General features: G+C 44.4%; 1 protein-coding gene and 1 long non-coding RNA gene across 8 annotated transcripts in view; one reads left to right on the top strand and one right to left on the bottom strand.

Annotated features, from left to right (window-relative positions):
* Nucleotides 1-999: 999 nt before the first annotated feature.
* On the bottom strand, nucleotides 1,000-11,770 carry LOC110260892 (uncharacterized). 2 transcript variants are annotated; one of them, XR_014809923.1, is made up of 3 exons: nucleotides 11,513-11,770; nucleotides 11,265-11,411; nucleotides 1,000-2,609 (listed from the first exon to the last, which is right to left on the bottom strand). It is a non-coding gene; the product is annotated as an uncharacterized LOC110260892 (long non-coding RNA). The 2 variants fall into 2 exon arrangements; XR_014809925.1 differs by lacking the exon at nucleotides 1,000-2,609 and having other exon boundaries at nucleotides 9,805-11,408.
* Nucleotides 11,711-20,697, top strand: part of FECH (ferrochelatase) — a 36,552-nt gene continuing 27,565 nt past the window's right edge. For 2 of the 6 annotated variants that reach the window (XM_084977595.1, XM_084977539.1), the window contains exons 1-2: nucleotides 11,898-12,050; nucleotides 18,605-18,725. Coding sequence is in view for 2 of the 6 variants with exons in the window: in XM_021065988.2 (XP_020921647.1) it covers nucleotides 11,827-12,050 (224 nt within the window). In the remaining 4 variants the exon portion in view is untranslated. 6 annotated transcript variants of the gene reach the window in all.

The following is a 20,697-nucleotide window of genomic DNA, read 5'->3' as shown; positions in this document are numbered from 1 at the left end:
AAAGCACACCCCCCCCCAAAAAAAAACCTTCCTGCACATCACTTGAGGACTATGAAAATACTGGTGCCTGGGCTTCATCCCAAACCAATAGAATTGGAGTTTCAGGGATGGGCCCAGGATGTATTCTAAAAGCCTGCTCAGGTGAGGCTGTGGCAGTTAGGTTGGCAGTCACTGAGTGGCTCCTTCCCACTTTTTTTTTTTTTTTTTTTTTTTTGCTTTTTAGGGCTCCACCCGCAGCACGTGGAGGTTCCAGGCTAGGGGTCGAATCAGAGCGACAGCTGCCGGCCTACCCCAGAGCCATAGCAATGCCAGATCTGAGTCATGTCTGTGACCTACGTCACAGCTCACGGCAACGCCAGATCCTTAACCCCCTGAGCAAGGCCAGGGATCAAACCCACAACCTCATGGTTCCTAGTCAGATTCATTAACCACTGTGCCACATCAGGAACTCCACAAAGATGCATTTCAAATGACAGAAAGAAGGATTAAACTCCAAAGCTTGAATTACTTTAAACTTAGAATCATTATTTCATTCAGTCCTTTTAAGGAAAAAAGAAAAGAAGTTATGTTGTACTGATCCGGTCATTCATAGTATTTGGTAATTGCTGGTCAATTAAATGATTCAGTTTCTTCTGCTGAAAAGTTTCCTTTTACCTCATGGATTGTCACTAATGTAATGATTACTTGAAGAACAGTATCTCTGAAAAGACATGGATATACTCTGAAGTTTAAGGATGCTGGTTTCTAGTATCAAAATTGTTTGTATTTAATACAGTTTAGCGCTCTGGCTCACAGAAATGTTGGTGTTCAGTGTAACTCTATGTCACTAAAAAAACCATGCTTATATCACTTTATTGATCCTTCTGTTTTAGACATTCTCTACTGCTCTTCTCTGGAAGATTTTGCTTCTTCCTTTCCCTGCCCCACCATTCATGTGTACCTTTCTCATCTCCCCATCTTTCCAGCTTAGTTAAAACATGATTTTGGCTCACCATGTTGTATATTACAATGGCTTTTCCTTTTTTTTTTTTTTTTAATTTTATTTTCCCACTGTACAGCAAGGGGATCAAGTTATCCTTACATGTATACATTACAATTATATTTTTTCCCCGACCCTTTCTTCTGTTGCAACATGAGTATCTAGACAAAGTTCTCAATGCTACTCAGCAGGATCTCCTTGTAAATCTATTCTAAGTTGTGTCTGATAAGCCCAAGCTCCCGATCCCTCCCACTCCCTCCCTCTCCCATCAGGCAGCCACAAGTCTCTTCTCCAAGTCCATGATTTTCTTTTCTGAGGAGATGTTCATTTGTGCTGGATATTAGATTCCACTTATAAGTGATATCATATGGTATTTGTCTTTGTCTTTCTGGCTCATTTCACTCAGGATGAGATTCTCTAGTTCCATCCATGTTGCTGCAAATGGCATTATGTCATTCTTTTTGATGGCTGAGTAGTATTCCATTGTGTATATATACCACATCGTCCGAATCCAATCATCTGTCGATGGACATTTGGGTTGTTTCCATGTCCTGGCTATTGTGAATAGTGCTGCAATGAACATGCGGGTGCACGTGCCTCTTTTAAGTAGAGCTTTGTCCGGATAGATGCCCAAGAGTGGGATTGCGGGGTCATATGGAAGTTCTATGTATAGATTTCTAAGGTATCTCCAAACTGTTCTCCATAGTGGCTGTACCAGTTTACATTCCCACCAGCAGTGCAGGAGGGTTCCCTTTTCTCCACAGCCCTTCCAGCACTTGTTATTTGTGGATTTATTAATGATGGCCATTCTGACTGGTGTGAGGTGGTATCTCATGGTAGTTTTGATTTGCATTTCTCTTATAATCAGCGATGTTGAGCATTTTTTCATGTGTTTGTTGGCCATCTGTATATCTTCCTTGGAGAAATGTCTATTCAGGTCTTTTGCCCATTTTTCCATTGATTGATTGGCTTTTTTGCTGTTGGGTTGTATAAGTTGCTTATATATTCTAGAGATTAAGCCCTTGTCGGTTGCATCATTTGAAACTATTTTCTCCCATTCTGAAAGTTGTCTTTTTGTTTTCTTTTTGGTTTCCTTTGCTGTGCAAAAGCTTTTCAGTTTGATTAGGTCCCATGGCTTTTCCTTTTTCTCACCAACTTTTCATTTTTCCCATAATTAATAGTCATCTTGGTTTTTTTTTTTGTTTTGTTTTGTTTTTTGTCTTTTTTCTATTTCTTGGGCTGCTCCCGAGGCATATGGAGGTTCCCAGGCTAGGGGTCAAATTGGAGCTGTAGCCACCGGCCTACGCCAGAGCCACAGCAACGAGGGATCCGAGCCACATCTGCAACCTACACCACAGCTCATTAACCCACTGAGCAAGGGCAGGGACCGAACCCGCAACCTCATGGTTCCTAGCTGGATTCCTTAACCACTGCGCCACGACGGGAATTCCATCTTGTTTTTTTCTTAATCATTAATTCAATCCCCAGTGATACTCGAGACACCTCGGGTGGTCCTTGGTTATATCTTACCTTAGAAGCTGCTCTCAGGCCCTGTGTACTTTAGTCTGAACCAGCCATACTCATCTTGAAATGGGTTGTCATCCTGGGATCTTACCCCATCAGTAGTTTCCTGAGAAAGGGTGCAAGGACCAGAAGGTAGTTCATTGAGAACTTGCCTATCCAAAAAATGTTCTTCATCTGTCATCACCCTTCAACATATAAAGTCTCCATATAAAATAATGGGTTAGAAAGCATTTTTTTCCCTCAGAATTTTGAAATCCTAGTTTCCAGTGTTATTCTTTTTAGCTTGCTGTTGAGAATTCCCAAGCATTCTCATACCTGGTCCTTTACATAAGACCTGTCTATTCTAGAAGTTGTACCTGTGTTCTGAAGTAACATGATGATATTTTTGGAGACGTTCATCCAGTGCGTTGGGCAATTGATAGGCTCTTTAAACTCAGAAAATCATGACCTTCACTTGTGAAAAAGGTTCTTGAATTGCTTGGTTTTTTGTTGTTGTTGTTGTTGTTGTTGTTGTTTTCTTTTTCTTTTTAGGGCCGCACCAGTGGCATATGGAGGTTCCTAGACAAGGGGCTGAATTGGAGCTATAGCCGCTGGCCTACACCACAGCCACAGCAACCTGGGATCCAAGCCACGACTGCAACCTACACCACAGCTCATGGCAACGCCGGATCCTTAACCCAATGAGGGAGGCCAGGGATCAAACCTGCATCTTCCTGGATACAAGTTGGGTTTGTTACCACTGAGCCATCATGGGAACTCCCTTAAATTGTTTTATTGAAAGTATTTCCTTTTTTGTTTGTCCCTTTCTTTTTACAACTGCTAGTAATCAGATAGTAGACCTCCTTTTATTTATTTACTTATTTATTTTTTGACAGTGCCCAATGGCATGTTGTAATTCCCAAGCCAGAGATCAAACCTGCACCATAGCAGTGACTCAAGCTGTTGCAATGACAACACCAGATCCTTAACCCACTGTGTCACAAGAGAACTCCTAGACCTCCTTTTAAATTTTATCTTTTTTGGGGGGGGGGGCTTGCTATTTTCTGAATAGTTTTCCTCAACTTTCGCCATCCCTGTTAGCATAGTAAATTTAAGGGAAAAAAATATTACTCTGAACTCAGAACGTTCCATCTTTTTTAGTCTTCTATCCAAGTTTTCTTCTTCCTGTATCATCCCAGTTTCTTCCGTGTTTTCTTCTGTTTGTTTGGGTCCGTCTTTTCTCTTAGAAGTTTTCCTCAGATGTCAGGTGATATTTGATTGCTGCCAAGAATTCCAAGTAGGAGATAAAATGCTTGAAGTGTGTGGGCAGGAAATGTGAGCCCTACTGTAAGGTGAGCCTCCTGAGCTGTTGAGTATGGGAGTCCCTGATGTCAGTCTCCTTAAGTCTTTCCTCTTGGGAAAGACTCCAGACTTTTCCCATCTCCTGTGGAGGGAAAGGGGTGAAGAGGGCTATGTGTCTACAACTTCAGTAACTCTAGTTCCCTGCGGAATCTGTCTCATTCTAGCATCTCTTTCATCCCACCCCCAGAGGTACCTGCTATTGCCAATCAGGAACCTACAAGGTATTCTCTCACATAAATCGGTTTTGTTTTGGTTTTGGCTGCACCTGTAGCACTTGGAAGTTCCTAGGCCAGGGAACAAACCCAGGCCAGAACAGCCACCTGAGCCTACAGTGAAAACACTGTATTCTTAATTTGCTGAACCACAAGGGAACTTGCTATCGTGTAAACCTCGGTGGTTCCTGTCCCTGGATGGCCATCTTTTTTTTTTTTATTGCCTGTCTTTTTAGGGCCCCACCTGTGGCATATGGAAGTTCGCAGGCTTAGGGTCAAATCAGAGCTATAGCTGTGGGCCTCTGCCACGACAACAGCAATGCCAGATCTGAGCTGCCTCTATAACCTGCCCCACAACTTATGGCAACACCTTAACCCAGGAAAACTGAATCTTAAGATGGCCGTCCAGGAGTTCCCTAGTTGGGTTTTTAACCCACTGAGACAAAGTGGGAACTCTTGAATGGTATACTTTAATCAAACTTTTAAGAAGACCCCCAAGTGCCTTTATCTGGGTTCAAGTCTCCAACTCCCATCCTTAACCTCACAGCTCTGGGTTTAAGACCCTCTCTCCTCCTTCCTCCCCAGTTCTGGTGCCCAGAGGTGTTCCTTTCATGCTGAGCTAAGAGATGGGAAACAATGCAAACTCCTGGATGGCCGTCTTAAGATTCAGTTTTCCTGGGAGTTCCTGTCATGGCTCAGTGGTAACGAACCTGACTAGTATCCATGAGGACACGGGTTTGATCCCTGGCCTTGCTCAGTGGATTAAGGATCCAGCGCTGCTGTGAACTGTGGTGTAGGTTGCAGTTGTGGCTGGGATCCTGCATTGGGGCTGTGGTCAGGCTGGCAGCTGTGGTTCTGATTTGACTCGTAGCCTGGCAACCTCCATATGCTGCAAGTGCGGCCCTAAAAAGAAGAAAAAAAAAAAAAAAGGAAAGAAAGAGAAAAGTCAGTTTTAAATTTCTATGTAGATGACCACTATAACTTCCTGCTGGATAGCTGTATTTGTTTGTCCTTCCTGCAACGTAAAGCATACTCAGGCAAAAACAAACAAGACTCTGAAAACAGCATCAGTGAAAAGGAACACTCATCTTTGTCTCAAACCGGCTGGCTGCCATGCTCACTAATGTTTCTTTTTTTGGCCTTACTGCTGCTGAAAATCTTTAGTTATCAAACTCTGATCTCCAGTGTTAGAGCAGGGTTAGATCAAGGTTACCTGCCTTTTACTGTCCGCTCTTTCTTCTTCAGTTTCCTTGGCCATATCCCTCAACACCTCTCCCATGAACTGCAGCCACTGTCTCCTATCAGCTCCTCTTACAAACTCTAGCCTGGCCCCTGCTTGCTCAATTATTCTCCTCAGATCACAGCCCCCCAAAGGCTACTCGCCTCTGTGACTGTCATGACCATCAGTGATCCTGTTTGCTGGCCAACAAAGGTCCAAGTCCTCAGCCTTCTCTCCCACCCTCAGGTATGAATGTTTCCCAGAGAACACCTGGCCTTGGTTATTGTGTGTTCTTCTGCTTCCAGTGTGTTCCCCTATCTTCACTACCTAACAAGCCTCCTTTGCTTGTAAAATACCACCTTGATGAAAAAGCATTTCTGTGTCTTCTCGGCCTGAAATCATCCTTCACTTTATCAGGGAAACTCCTGCTTACCTCTTCCTCCCTGACTATAAACAGGTAACTTTACTGGATAAATAGAATAATTCCCTACACACACCCATCCCTTAGCTCAGCATGAAAGGAACACCTCTGGGCACCAGAACTGGGGAGGAAGGAGGAGAGAGGGTCTTAAACCCAGAGCTGTGAGGTTAAGGATGGGAGTTGGAGACTTGAACCCAGATAAAGGCACTTGGGGGTCTTCTTAAAAGTTTGATTAAAGTATACCATTCAAGAGTTCCCACTGTGTCTCAGTGGGTTACAAACCCAACTAGTATCGCCGGCCTCACTCAGTGAGTTAAGGAACCAGTGTTGCCAAGAGATGTGGTGTAGGTCACAGATGTAGCTCAGATCCCACGTTGCTGTGGCTGTGGTGTAGGCCGGCGGCTGCAGCTCCAACTCAACCCCTAGCCTGGGAACGTCCATACACCTCGGATGTGGCCCTAAAAAGCAAAAAAAAAAAAAAAAAAGGTATACCACTCAAAAAGGGCCATATGTTATAAGTGTACAAGACCACACATTTTCATCTAATGAACACATCCTGTACCCAGCTTCTAGAATGCCCACCCCATGCCCAGAAAGGAAGGTGAACCAAGGGCTAGATCCCCTCCCTGCAGGAAGTGGGGCCTTGGGGGGCTGGCCTTTGTGAGAAATCTCCAGCCATGGGGCCCAGAGAAAGACAAGGAAGTCTGCCATCTGGACAGGGAATGAGAACTTGCTGGAAAAAGGCAACTGCCTTGGTTTGTTTGTACCTGCAAGGAGCAGGACTACTAAGCTGAGAAAGGAATACAAACCCCATGTAAGACAATCAGGACCCTGGAATCCTGGCACAAGCAGACCGGAAAGGCTCTGCAGAGACCCTCCCACCACCCTGGGGGCAGGACCCCTCTGGGAAAAAACACTTTCCCAGTATGACCTCACATAGAAAAAAATTAGAACCCTTAGGAGAAAGTGAACACATTTAGTCATGTGATATGTGTTCTAATACTGGCGCAAGAGCTCCACTTTTCTCTCCACCTCAGGCAAAGTGAACCTTTTGAACCCTAAGTATGGATCACTCCTTTAGAGGCTGATCGCTTGATAAGATGAAGTCTTTCATCGCCTACAAAGTCTTACATCAATCTGCCGAAACTCCTTCCCACTCCACCCTGCACACTCTGATCAAGAAAAACAGTTTTTTATTTTCACTGCTCATCCAGGCCTGTTCTAGGGTGAACTGTTCCCTCCACCCCCCAAAACTCTATATTGACATCCTTACTGCTGGGACTTGAAAATGGGACCTTAGTGAACAATAGATTCTTTGCACATGTAACCATGTTTAGATGAGGTCAAGAGGGGGGACTTCATCATCCAATGTAACTGGGGTCCTTCTCGAAGGGAAGATACTGTTATATGAAAGGGGGGCCAAGTAGACGGTCATGTGATCACAGAGGCAGCGATTAGAGAGATGCAGCTGCCAGGCAAGGAAGGCCAAAGCTAGGAAGAGATGGGGAAGGATTCTCCCCCACAGATTTCAGAGGGAGCACCACCCTGTTTTCACCTTGACTTGGCTCTCTAGCTTCCGAACTGGAGGACAATACATTTCTGTTCTTTTTTTTTTTTTTTTTGGTCTTTTTGCCTTTTCTAGGGCCGATCCCGCAGCATATGGAGGTTCTCAGGCTAGGGGTCTAATTGGAGTTGTAGCCACCGGCCTAAGCCAGAGCCACAGCAACATGGGATCCGAGCCGCGTCTGCGACCTATACCACAGCTCATGGCAACGCCGGATCCTTAACCCACTGAGCAAGGGCAGGGATCGAACCCAAAACCTCATGGTTCCCAGTTGGATTCGTTAACCACTGAGCCATGACTGGAACTCCTACATTTCTGTTCTTTTAAGCCACCTGCTCTGTGGTCTTTCAACACAGCAGCCCTGGGAAATGAATAACAAGCCTCCAAGGTGTGGCAGCACTTGCTTCTCCCTCTGCATGCAAAGCTCTTCCACAGAGAGCCTCTCTCACAGCCCACCACCTGCTCACCCGCCACCTTGGCAGAGAGGCCGTGTCCCACTCACCACAGACACTCACAGTTCCTGCTTCTCTCCGTTCCTTTGCCTCTTTTATTTTTCTGCATGGCTCCGAGTCATACCTGACATGTTATGTATGTGATCTCTCTTTTGTTTATTGTCTGCCTTGCCTTCTAGAATGTAAGTTCCATGAAAGCTTAGATAGTCTCCAATTCACTGCTGTAATGCCCAGCACCCACCACGTGCTCACCATAGGTAGGCTCTTCATACACATTTTTCTTTGGTCTTATATCATTATTATTTTAATTTTGTGGATCTTTTAAGTACGTATAAAAAGGATTAACATTTTCTCTGGACACTTTTTGAAATCAAACACATTAATATATCCACCACTGCCCAGTTTTTACAATCATAAGTCCATGTATAACATTGTTGTGATGTCAACCATGTATCAATATAATTGCAATAAAAAGGACAGCCCTTCCCAAACCCCTATTTCTTTCTTCCTTTCTTCCTTCCTCCCATTCCCCCCTTCCCCTTCTCTCCTTCACTTTTCTTTTCTAGGGCCGAATACACAGCACATGCAAGTTCCCAGGCTGGGGGTCAAATTGGAGCTGCAGCTGCTGGCCTACACCACAGCCACAGCAGCGCCAGATCCGAGCTGCACCTGTGACTTATGCCACAGAGTATGGCAACGTTGGATCCTTAACCCACTGAGCGAGGCCAGGGATCAAACCCGCATCCTCGCAGATACTATGTCCAGTTCTTAACCTGCTGAGCCACGATGGGAACTCTGCAAAGCCCTATTTCTTTTCAACAATTATCTCCAGGCATAGTTGTTTCATAAATGAATGAAGTACTGGAGAGCATGCCTTGCGTTTTACTTTTTTATCCTTCACATTGCCTGATACAATGCTTTACTCATGCTAGACTCAGCAAATATGTTCAGATGAATAAGTGCATGATTGAAGCTGGACTTGAGGTTCTGCGTGGTTAAGAGGGGCAGTCAACATGCACATTGCATTGTCTGGATTTGGTGCCCTCTTGGCTGTAAAACAATTACAGTGAACATTGATCAGATTTCCCTGAGTAATCAGAGCTCACTGTTGTCTGCCACAGGCAGCCACTGCTGCTCTTTCACTGAACACTCCCATCCCCCTTGCCCTGTTGTTTTTCTGATTAAGGAGACAGAATTGAGGAATTTAAATTTAGTTTGCGTAGCTCAGAGGTGCCAATCATGGCAAATAATGAATTAGAGGATCTTTCCCTCTCCCTCTTTCCTGAAGCATTGAGCTGAAACCAACAAATTCATTTTCTTGAGAACCAAAGGCCGAACTCCGAGTGCTGTGTGTGACAAGAGTGCTTTCTTCACTAATTAAGCCACCCGGGGTCAGACAAACCCTCGCCTGTGTGGTGCGGGTACCACTTATCTGAACTGGCCTAGAGACTGTGCCTTCAGATTAAGGGAAGTGGTGATAGTTTTGATACAAATATTTAAGCCAGAAAAAAACACATTTATATACACACTTATGTGTATGTGTATATATATATATATATACACCATCATATATGTATATATATATAAATAAATTAAAATGTTAAATTTAAATTAAATTTCATAATTTAAATTTTTATAAATTTCTTTAGCCTTGAAGGGCTTTCTGGATTTCTTATTAAACCCATATTTAGAACTCACAATTTCTGGTTTAAGGACTATGTTTTCTGATCAGTTCTTCTTTTTTCTTTTTTTTTGCTTTTTAGGGACACACATGTGACATATGGAAGTTTCCAGGCTAGGCATCTCCAAAGGGTTTTGAAAAGGGCTCCTATAAATCACATTATAGCTGCTTCCACTTCAAAAGAACATAAAATGTACTCATTGAAAAGCTGTTATATATGATGTTTGTAAGAAATAAGTCTTAGATTAGAAATAACAAATGTCATGAAACTCTCTTTGGGGAAAAAGCATAAAGTTCTGTTTACATTTGTAACCTGAGTCTTCATATGTACATCAAGAGTGTAGTTTTGAATGAGTTTTTAAAAAGTCAATAAAAATAAAAATACAGGTGTGAGGAAAATGTATGGCATGGTGCTAATTCATTTTTTAATTTTATTATATTGATATACTTAATAAAGCATGTTTTGCTAGTTCCCTTCTTTCTTTCTGGCCAGCTACAAATTTAACCTGTTTCAGTGCTGATTATGTGGGCTTTGCACCTTTCTGCCTTGTCACTAATCATCAGCATTTCCCTGGGAGGGGCCAGAAGACTCCTGTTATCTCCACTTAGCAGGAGGGGCATAGCACCCGGGATGGAGAGATAACATTTCCAGAGGCTCCCAGAGGTAGCTGAGGAGAGCCCACATAGCTCAACCATTACAAACTCTTGGCCTTTTCTAGTTCTCTTGCCTTGTCCACTTTTTCCAGCAGAACATTTCAAAATGTAGAGTCTGTTTGTGTAGTTTATTTAAAAGCAGTGGGTTTCAGGAGTTCTCATTGTGGCTCAGTGGGTAAAAATCCAACTAGTACCCATGAGGTTGCGGGTTCAGGTTCGATCCCTGGCCTCACTCAATGGGTTAAGGATTACGTTGCCACAAACTACTGTGTAGGTCACAGATGCAGCTTGGATCTGGCATTGTTGTGGCTATGGCATGGGCCAGCAGCTGCAGCTCTGATTCAACCCCTAGCCTGGGAACTTCCATATGCCACAGGTGTGGCCCTAAAAAGAAAAAAAAAGCAATGGGTTTAGGCTTTAGGTAGAGGAATATATTATCTATGAAGATCACCTCTCTTTTTTATTTATTTTTTGGCCATGCCCATGGCATGAGGAAATTCCCTGAACCAGGACTCGAACCCATGCCACAGCTCTAGGCTACCAGAGAACTCCTGAAGATCACCTCCTTAAAGGGCAAATTAAACTAATATAATTTTCATTCTGAGTTGATTTGAAGATCATGTAGATAATATGAAAGGTAATTCATTTAATTTGACATATTTACACTGAGCTTATAACCAAGGAGGACTAACTTTAATAATAAATAAACTAATTTAATCAAGAGAATACAGAAAACTTTTCCAACCCAATCTAGACTCCATCTTCCTGGAATGTTCCACATGGCATGCCCCCTACTTCCTCAGGTCTTTCACAAATGGCAGTGAGGACTTCTCTGACCTCTTTATTTCAAATTGCATTAGCCTCCTCTCTCTCATCTCTGTTACATCGCTTCTTTCTTTCTAACGCTCATCATCACCCTAAATAGTACATATTGTGATTATTTTCTGACTCTCCCCTAATCCCCATGTAAGCCCCTCCTCTGTTCTATTCATTGCTGTTTTCCAAGTGCACATGATAGATGCTCAATGCTTGTTCAGTGAATGAAAGAATGATGCCTGACACCTTTCTGTTCCAAAGGTTGGTCTTGTACTCTGAGACGCACTGAATTTATGGGTCAGGTGGGCGGGATGTAGGGGTGCAGGTGTAGGGATGTAGGAAAGGCTAAAAATGAAGGGGGTGGGGGCTGTCCCGTGGGCGGTTTGGGGTCAGGTGACTACCTTGTCAAGGTGCGCAGACATCATACTGATAAACTTCACCACACTAGCCTTCCAAGAAGTTGATTTGCTGGGCTGGCCTTCACTTTTCTTAACACGATCACGTTAGCTGTATAATGTTGGCTTTCTGGTCACAGCTGTCAAAATCTGCTGCAGAAAAATTGGATAATTATTCGTGAGTGTCTTATATGAAAGAATTCCTTTTCTCATTCTGAAAACAAAGCAAAAGAGTCAGCACAGTTGTTCTGTACCTAGGCAACGAAAGTGGAGAATTGAGGCAAAAGCATTCTCATTCTATGCGATAGTAACGGTAATGTCAAGAAAGTTCTTTGCTGAGTTGTGGTTGCAGTTCCTGCCTTGGTCAGGTGGCTATGTGCAACCAGGGAGACACAGAGTGAAGCTGGGCGCCAACGCAAGTATTTTTGGTGGAAGAGATGGAAAGGGCGGATAGTACAGTCCTGAGCCGTTTCTTACCCTGAAGACTGCCTTACGGCAGGGCAGGCCCCGGTGAGGGGCGTGCCTCCTCCTGGCCCCGCCCTCGATCCCCGCCCCGGTTCGGCAGCGAATGAGCGGGCGCGCAGCCTGGGCGCAGGGAGTGGCGGCGCATGATAAGGCAGCGTGGGTGGCTGGTGCTGCGCTCTGCGACTGGTCGTTGTCGGAGCCCGTGCCTGGCTGTGCTGCTGCGGGAGGAACCCAGGCCCCGGGCCGAGGCTGCCCCGGGAATGCTTTCAGTCGGCACAAACATGGCTGCGGCCCTGCGATCTGGGGGCGTCCTGCTCCGCGATCTGCGTAAGTGGGGTTGTCGCGGCCGCCGCCTAGGCTGGGGACCCGGTGACGGCGGGGACAGCAGGCAGCTAGCTGCAGGCCCCCGGGCCTGGGAACTTCCAGGAACGACGGCGGCTGCACAGGAAGCTGGGTTGTGGGGCAAGGGGCGGAGAAGGGATCCGGAAAGGGACCCTCCCGTGGGGCTTACTTGACGGCCCTCGGAGGCCGTGGGGAGGGGTCCTGGAGTCCTATTGGTCAGCTGGGTGGCCATGAGGAGTGGCTGAATTTCTCAGAGCCTTAGTTCTTTTCTGTAAAATAAGAATAATGATAGTCACAGAGTTGTGAGGATTACGGGAGGCAGAGTGCGTTAAGGGCCAGGCACAGAAATGGTAACGATGGCAACGTCACCATCATCATCACCGTAGACATCTACCCTGAGGTTCCCTCCCTGGTGGTGGAAGTCACACTGGGTCCACTGCTCCTCTCCCTAGCCCCTGGCGTCACGCAGTGCTCACTTTTGCAGCAGGACCCACTGCGGGGCAGCTGGGCTTAGTGTTTTATACAGGTATTTGGAGAAAAAGCCCCAGTGACAATCCTGCACATATCTGATACAGACGTGAACGTACTTTGCTGACAGAACTCTAGTTCAGACACTCCTGGCTGGGATACTAGCCCTGCAGCACTTCAGCAAGGGATTCAGTGTAGCTTGAACTTTGTTAAACGTAAAAGGAGAAGGTAATACCTCATAAGCTTGCCATGGGGATTAGCTGAATACAGATAACGCCTATAGCACCGTGACAGGCACACAGTAGATATATAGATACCCTCAAAGTGTTCAGTTATTGTTATGTAAAAGGCTGCCACCTGCTAAGATGCTAAATTAGTACCTTTGAATGGTTACTGGACACAGATCTGACTTATTTTTATAAACTCCCTAAATCATCCATTTGGCACCTTCTGAGAAGGCATCCATTCTAAACCTCCATATCTTATTACAGGTGCCTTTGTTAGGAAAATAATAAGGTCCTAGTGTACAATGAGGATCCAGTTGCTAAGGGTAGTGGGAGACAAAAGACATTGTCTTTTAAGAAGAGGAAGCACAGTGCCAGTAATGGAGCTGAAAGAGGTATCCAATTAGTCTTTTCTTTCATCCATCCTTCCTGTAGCAAAGTCTGGACAGGCTTTAGAGTTGAGGTTGTAGAACAATACGAGAAACTTTAAAGGATTTGTTGTCCGGGTTATAAGTAACTAAGCGAAAGGATTAGTTAACCATAGTGGAAGTAGATTTAGAGTTCAACTGAATTATGGACTCTGATTTTAAGATGTAGTTATAGTACTGAAATTATCTTGTTTTATATGAAGGAATTAACTTCTAATTAATTTCTAGACTGTGGAGTTCCTGTCGTGGCGCAGTGGTTAACGAATCCGACTAGGAACCATGAGGTTGTGGGTTCGGTCCCTGCCCTTGCTCAGTGGGTTAACAGTCCGGCGTTGCCGTGAGCTGTGGTGTAGGTTGAAGACGCGGCTCGGATCCCGCGTTGCTGTGGCTCTGGCGTAGGCCGTGGCTACAGCTCTGATTCGACCCCTAGCCTGGGAACCTCCATATGCCGTGAGAGCGGCCCAAGAAATGGCAAAAAGACAAATAAATAAATAAATAAATAAATAAATAAATAATTTCTAGAAAAAATTGAGTAGTATTTCTTGAATTCTTGCAGTAGAAAAGCAAAATTTTGCACTCACTTTGTATTTTTGCATATTAGAAAATTATAAGAAGCTCCCCAGTATAAATGTATATAGTCCTTATTTTTGAGTATTCTTACTTCTTGCTTAACCACATACATTGTGCCATTGTACTTTTAGAAAGTTGGTAGAGTAATCAATTTTTGTTTCTTTGTGCCTTTTTCTTTCCAAATTTTCTACATTAGGCACATATGTCTTTTGTAATTAGAAAAAATAAATCTAGAATAATAAAAAAGAAAATCAGTGTTTAAATTAATGACAGAATATTTTGGCTCCATAACAGCAAAATAACAATTCTTTTCTTAAAGCCTCCTCTCCCCAAGTGTTTATTAATAGTTATAATATAGGATCTTATTTCTGTTCATTTTCTTATTTCATTTTTTTGCTTTTTAGAGCCGCATTCACAGCACATGGAAGTTCCCAGGCTAGGGTCGAATCAGAGCTATAGCTGCCAGCCTACGCCACAGCCATAGCAACGAGGGATCTGAGCTGTGTCTGCGACCTACACCACAGGTCATGGCAACGCCAGATCCTTAACCCACTGAGTGAGGCCAGGAATCGAACCTGAAACCTCATGGATCCTAGTCAGATTTGGTAACCACTGAGCCACAAAAGGAACTCCTATTTCTGTTAATTTTTAAAATGGCGCACATTTTTGTTAGGATCTTTTGAAATAGTCGTCTCCTACATAATAGAAAAAGGCTCTATTAGGTACTTGTATACCTTGTTTTCTACTCTCTGTTGTACCACCCCCAAGCATCCAAAATATTAAATAATTTGGTTTTGGAGAACCAGTTATTCCCATGAACTTCTTAAGTCACGGGTATATTTTTGACTGATTCACCTATTGGGTTTCTCCAGGAATTAATGAAGTTTTGTTTTCTTAGGTTATCTTCTATTCATCTGCGTATCTCTCAGTTTTATAGCTTTTATTGTTTGTAGGCCTTCCAAAGGTAGACCAGTTGTCTGTGTCAAAAGTAGGGTTAGAATGACCTGGTCTTAGATCGTAAGTGGGCAAGTCCTTATTTTTGAGTATTCTTACTTCTTGCTTAACCATATACATTGTGCCAGGCAGTGTTCTTTGGGCTGGACATAGATTTTTTTTTTTTTTTTTTTTGTCTTTTTGCTATTTCTTGGGCCGCTCCCATGGCATATGTAGGTTCCCAGGCTAGGGGTCTAATCAGAGCTGTAGCTGCCTGCTTACGCCACAGCCACAGCAACTCAGGATCCGAGCCGCGTCTGCTACCTATGCCAGAGCTCATGGCAATGCTGGATCCTTAACCCACTGAGCAAGGGCAGGGATCGAACCCGAAACCTCATGGTTCCTAGTCGGATTCGTTAACCACTGTGCCATGACGGGAACTCCTTTTTTTTTTTTTTTTTTAAATTTCCTAATCTTTACAACAGCTCTGCACCTTTGGCCTTATCACTGTTTAACACACGAGAAAAGTGAGGCTTGGAATAACTCGGTGAGTGGCCTAAGAACTGTCACATGCTTATTTGGTCCTATCTGGAATTTCTGCTCAGTTCTCCTTGGCTCTAGAACACATACTGTCTATACCAGACATTGCTGCCTATGTGTTTGAATTTCTCTTTAGCTGTGATCTGGGTATATTCAGAAGTCTCAGTTGTTTCTTTGAATTGTTTTTTAACTCCTTTAGCTAGATTAATACTGATCATTTGGTAGGAGATACTCTTTCTCTAGAGTCTTCAGATCAGGGAGAGGAGTGGTCTAGAAAAGCCTTTGAGAGGTGGTTGTGTTAACCCTATGTCCTGAGCATAAAGGACCCATTATTAACAGCATTACCCTCCTTTGAGAATTTTTTTAACCTCAGAGAAGAGAACCTTGTAAGTAGAGGGTATAGCAATAGTTCAGAAGCTTGAAAAGCTACAAGCTCCCAAGTTATACTAGGAAATACTAATGTACTAGTTGGAGACTCTAGTCTCATTCTTTTTTTTTTTTTTTTTTTTTTTTTTAATTTTTTTTTTTTTTTTTTGTTGTTGTTGTTGTTATTTCTTGGGCCGCTCCGAGGCATATGGAGGTTCCCAGGCTAGGGGTTGAATCGGAGCTGTAGCCACCGGCCTACACCAGAGCCACAGCAACGCGGGATCCGAGCCGCGTCTGCAACCTACACCACAGCTCACGGCAACGCCGGATCGTTAACCCACTGAGCAAGGGCAGGGACCGAACCCGCAACCTCATGGTTCCTAGTCGGATTCGTTAACCACTGCGCCATGACGGGAACTCCCTTTTTTTTTTTTTTTTTGTCTTGTTAGGGCTATACCCGCAGCATATGGAAGTTCCTGGGCTAGGGGTCCAATCGGAGCTATAGCTGCCAGCCTATACCACAGCCACAGCAACTAGGGATATGAGTGGCATCTGTGACCTACACCACAGCTCATGGCAACTGGGTCTTCTCAGGTGGATCCTTAACCCGCTGAGCAAAGCCAGGGAGCAAACCCGAGTCCTCATGGGTACTAGTCAGGTTCATTACCACTGAGCCATGACGGGAACTCCTTTAGTCTCATTCTTATTGCCCCTCCTCCACCCCCTTTTAAGGTTTGCAAGACAAAGTCTTATTATATCACCAGCAGTCAAATTATTTAATGCCAAAGTTCTATTCTGATCCCCCATGGAATCTGATATAATCTCATCGATGTAAAGAATTGCAGACACTGCAGCATGATCTGATGGAGAACCTGGCTACATCACATCATGCAGTTCAGAATTGAACTCGTCTAAAACAAGGAGATGTGGGTTGGTTTGAAACTTCATTTGAGTGGAATTGAACTTCTTTATGTCAATCTTTGCTCTTCCGCTTTGAGTTAATAAGGATTATTTTTTGTTTTTGTTTTTGGTCTTTTTTTTTTTTTTTTTTTTTTTTTTTTTTTGCTATTTCTTGGGCCGCTCCTGCGGCATATGGAGGTTCCCAGGCTAGGGGTCGAATTGGAGCTGTAGCCGACGGCCTACGCCAGAGCCACAGCAACGCAGGATCCGAGCCGCGTCTGCAACCTACACCACAGCTCACGGCAACGCCGGACTGTTAACCCACTGAGCAAGGGCAGGGACCGAACCCGCAACCTCATGGTTCCTAGTCGGATTCGTTAACCACTGCGCCACGACGGGAACTCCTAATAAGGATTATTTAGCTCAAGCTCACGTAATTGGCTCTGTTGGGAATGTGCACAATCTGGATAGTTGGAAATCTAAGTGGCCTGGAAATATCCGCCTATATTTATGCCACTTGATAAAAAAAAAAATAATCAAAGCAATAGTCCCTATGCTCTAGACGCTTAAAAAGGAAAATGATACCGGCACTAATTACATGTGGTAGGCCCTGTGTAGAGTGAGTGCTTATCTCCTGTAATCTTTACAAGGAGGCAGATAGCAGGTTTCACCATTTTACATCTGGGGAAACTAAGGCTCAGAAAAATTGTAACCCAGCCACAGTCTCATTACTAGTAAGTGGCAGAACTGGATTCAGAGTCAGATCAGCTTGTCCACAGCCCGAGTCCCTCACCAGAACACCTTTGACTCACAGATAGGAGGAGGGTAGATGGAGACTGTTCTTAAACTGGTTTCGGACCTGCTGGTTTGAGAATGGGAAACGGAGGTCATGTATATACTGTGAGTATTGTAGGAACTTCTGTCCCACACTGTTGTCTTCTCTGTGGCTTCAGTTCCCTTTTATTCTGTGTTAAGGATGAGTACTCTTCATGCTACGCCTGGGTGTGGCCCACAGACTCCTCAGCTCACATAGGCTCTAAGAACACAGCCAACTCTCGTGGGGCCCAGGACAAGAGGGCAAACGGAGATCTGCGTAGAGCAAGCTAACAGGCTGTGAGATATGTTCTCTTCTCCTATGCTGATAAATAGACCTTTCTAGTGGCCTGGAAGGGTGAACTCTTGAACTCTTCATAGTTCCTCCAGGAACACTGCGGCCCTGAGAAAGTCACCTCAGGCCAGCAAACTTCCCTGCTTCTCTTCCTACTCCTGGCCTGCTCTGCATCAAGAGTCTGGTACATACTCCAGTGTGTATGCCCAAGTTCTCTTCTTACCCCATGAATAGCCACCCAATGACAATCCTTCAGGTCAAAATTGCTTATACTATGGTACAATCTGCCCTCAGGAGGATGGATCCAGGAAAGAGGCCTACTCAGACCTTGGAAGTGGGTGTGAGGCTTCTGGGCCAGGGATTTCTGGGGTTTTGGGTACTGGGAGCCTGAAGAGTCATGGACTCTGGGGGTCCATGAATCTTTGGCTGTGCAGATGGCCTATCCTGAGGGGCAGGGTGCAGTAGGAAGAGGGCCAGAATTGGTCTTCTAAAGAAGAGTCTCTCCTTGTCAGGGTCCAAGGGCAGTGCTGGCGTTCTCAGCATTGGTGCCTTATTGGAGAAGGTTTGTAGGCAGACAGAAGATCTGTGCAACTGCTGCAAATTCACTGGCCTACTTTCCACTCCTGAAATCAGTGGCCTTAACCTTTTCTACAGCCTCTTCCCCTTTCATATGAATGCGATGCTGCCATCAGTAACTTTCATAATACACAATGATTCTCATGAGGAACTGTGTCAAAATCAGCGGCCAGAGCAGGGAGAGGAGGTGTCTGTGGCTTCTAAAAAGGGTCCAGGCAGGTGCTGATAAGCCATCCTAGGGGACACTACCCCATCCCCTCAGAGTGGTCTTAAGAGCCTTCACCCACCTGCAGAGAAATGCTGGGGAAATCACCTCTGCGATAGCATCTCTTTAAATTTTAAATCCAGGAATTATGCGCTGAGGACCTCTTCAAAAGAAATTACTTTCCAGCTAGATTTCATGCTCCCACTTTAATTTTGTCACAGTGGTGTATGGCGGCTCAAGGGCCTGTCAGCCATGGAGGTGCCAGTTGGGTATGGCCGCCGCCGCCGCAGAAGCAGTCCAGCATGCCAGAAGCCCCAAACCTCAAGTTCAAACAGGGAACAGGTATGAGTCTAATTTTAGGTACTAATAAGGTTTTCTCCTTCTTGACGCAAATACCAGTGGATACCAGCTACCTAGGAGGAGAGGTTCTGGGAAAACCCAGTATGTAAGGAATGGTATGTTATTTTCTTGGCTTCCTTTCAATAGCTGTTAAACCACAGATTTCACTCCCGATTAAAGCTGTAATTTTCTTTTTGGCTACGCCCAAAGCATGCGGAAGTTCCGGGCCAGGGATCAAACCTGCACCACAGAAGTGACCTGAGCCACAGCAGTGACAATATTGGATCCTTAACTGCTAGGCCACCAAGGAACTCCCTTTAATTTTTTTTTTTTTTTTTTTTTTGCTTTTTAGGGCCGCACCCGCAGCATATAGTGGTTCCCAGGCTAGGGGTCAAATCGGACCTATAGTTGCCAGTCTACACCACAGCCACAGCAACACAGGATCTGAGCCGTGTCTGCGACCCATACCACAGCTCACGGCAACGCCAGATCCTTAACCCACTGAGCGAGGCCAGGGATTGAACCTGCGTCCTCATGGTTCCTAGTTGCATTCATTTCCCCTGTGCCATGATGGGAACTCCTTTTATTTTTATTTTATTATTTTTTAAATTAAAAAAAATTTTTTTTAAGAAATTAATTTTTTGACACTTTTTTTTCCCCCTTTTGGCTGCACCCATGGCATTCAGAAATTCCCGAGCCAGGGATAAAACCTGAGCCACAGCAGTGACCCAAGCCACTGCAGTGACAACACTGGATCCTTAACCCATGGAGCCACAAGAGAGCTCCGAATTTTGACACATTAAAAAAATTTATTTTTTTTCTTTTTATACCACACCTGCAGTATATTGGAAGTTCCCAGGCCAAGGGTCGAGTCTGAGCTGCAGCTGCAGCCTACACAACAGTTAGAGCAACACTGGATCCAAGCCACATCTGTGACCTATGCCATAGCTTGTGGCAATGCTGGATGCTTAACACACTGAGTGAGACCAGGGATTAAACCTGTATCCTCACAGTAAGTTTTTAACCTACTGAGTCACAATGGGAGCTCCACATTTAAATTTTTTTTTTTTTTTTGTCTTTTTTTGCTATTTCTTGGGCCGCTCCCGCAGCATATGGATGTTCCCAGGCTAGGGGTCGAATCGGAGCTGTAGCCACTAGCCTACACCAGAGCCACAGCAACTCGGGATCCGAGCCACGTCTGCGACCTACACCGCAGCTCATGGCAACGCCAGATCCTTAATCCACTGAGCAAGGGCAGGGACCAAACCCGCAACCTCATGGTTCCTAGTTGGATTCGTGAACCATTGCGCCACGACGGGAACTCCCACATTTAAAAATTTTTGATGAAAATTTTTTTTCTGGCTTTCTTGAGGTCTGATAAATAAAAATCCCACAGGGCTATTATTAAAGGACACAGAATTGGGTACAAACAGTCTGTAAATTATGTGGGAATTTAGTTCTGGAATATGTCATATAATACAAATTATGTGTATGCTAGAAATGTGTTTATAAACCTAACATAATTATACTTATGAAATACATGTCCTATGCAGGAAAAAGGGTAACGAATCTACCAAGAATTTCTGTGGTAAACTGTTAACCCAGTGAACATAATTGTAAATGACATAATATGATTTATAGTTTATTGAAGAAAGAAAGAACATTCCCTGCCTCACCTCTGCTATTTGCAGGTGGACCTCAGTAGGTATGGCGTTGCTGCTAGGTGTCCTCTTTAATATCAGAAGCTATAGCTGTTCTCAAGTCTTCCTCTGGTACAGAGGCAACAGAAGACTCTAAAGGGCCTTTTTAGATGAGCACACAGACAGGAGTAGCCCACTGTAACACTGGGCAGAGTGAAAGAAAGAGAATGGCTGTGAACCATTAATGCCTTGACCTTTCTGGTAGACCCGATGTTCTCTGAGAATTACAGCGCCATGAAAATAGGCGTATTTTGTATTTGCTACTTTTCATTGTG

Source organism: Sus scrofa, chromosome 1 (genome assembly GCF_054392235.1).
Source record: "Sus scrofa isolate SSC_HxYL_T2T_F1_AM1 chromosome 1, Sscrofa_HxYL_maternal_Yorkshire_Landrace_v2.0, whole genome shotgun sequence".
In the NCBI taxonomy this organism is placed as follows: domain Eukaryota; kingdom Metazoa; phylum Chordata; class Mammalia; order Artiodactyla; family Suidae; genus Sus; species Sus scrofa.
This window is presented reverse-complemented; position numbering and strand designations above follow the sequence as displayed.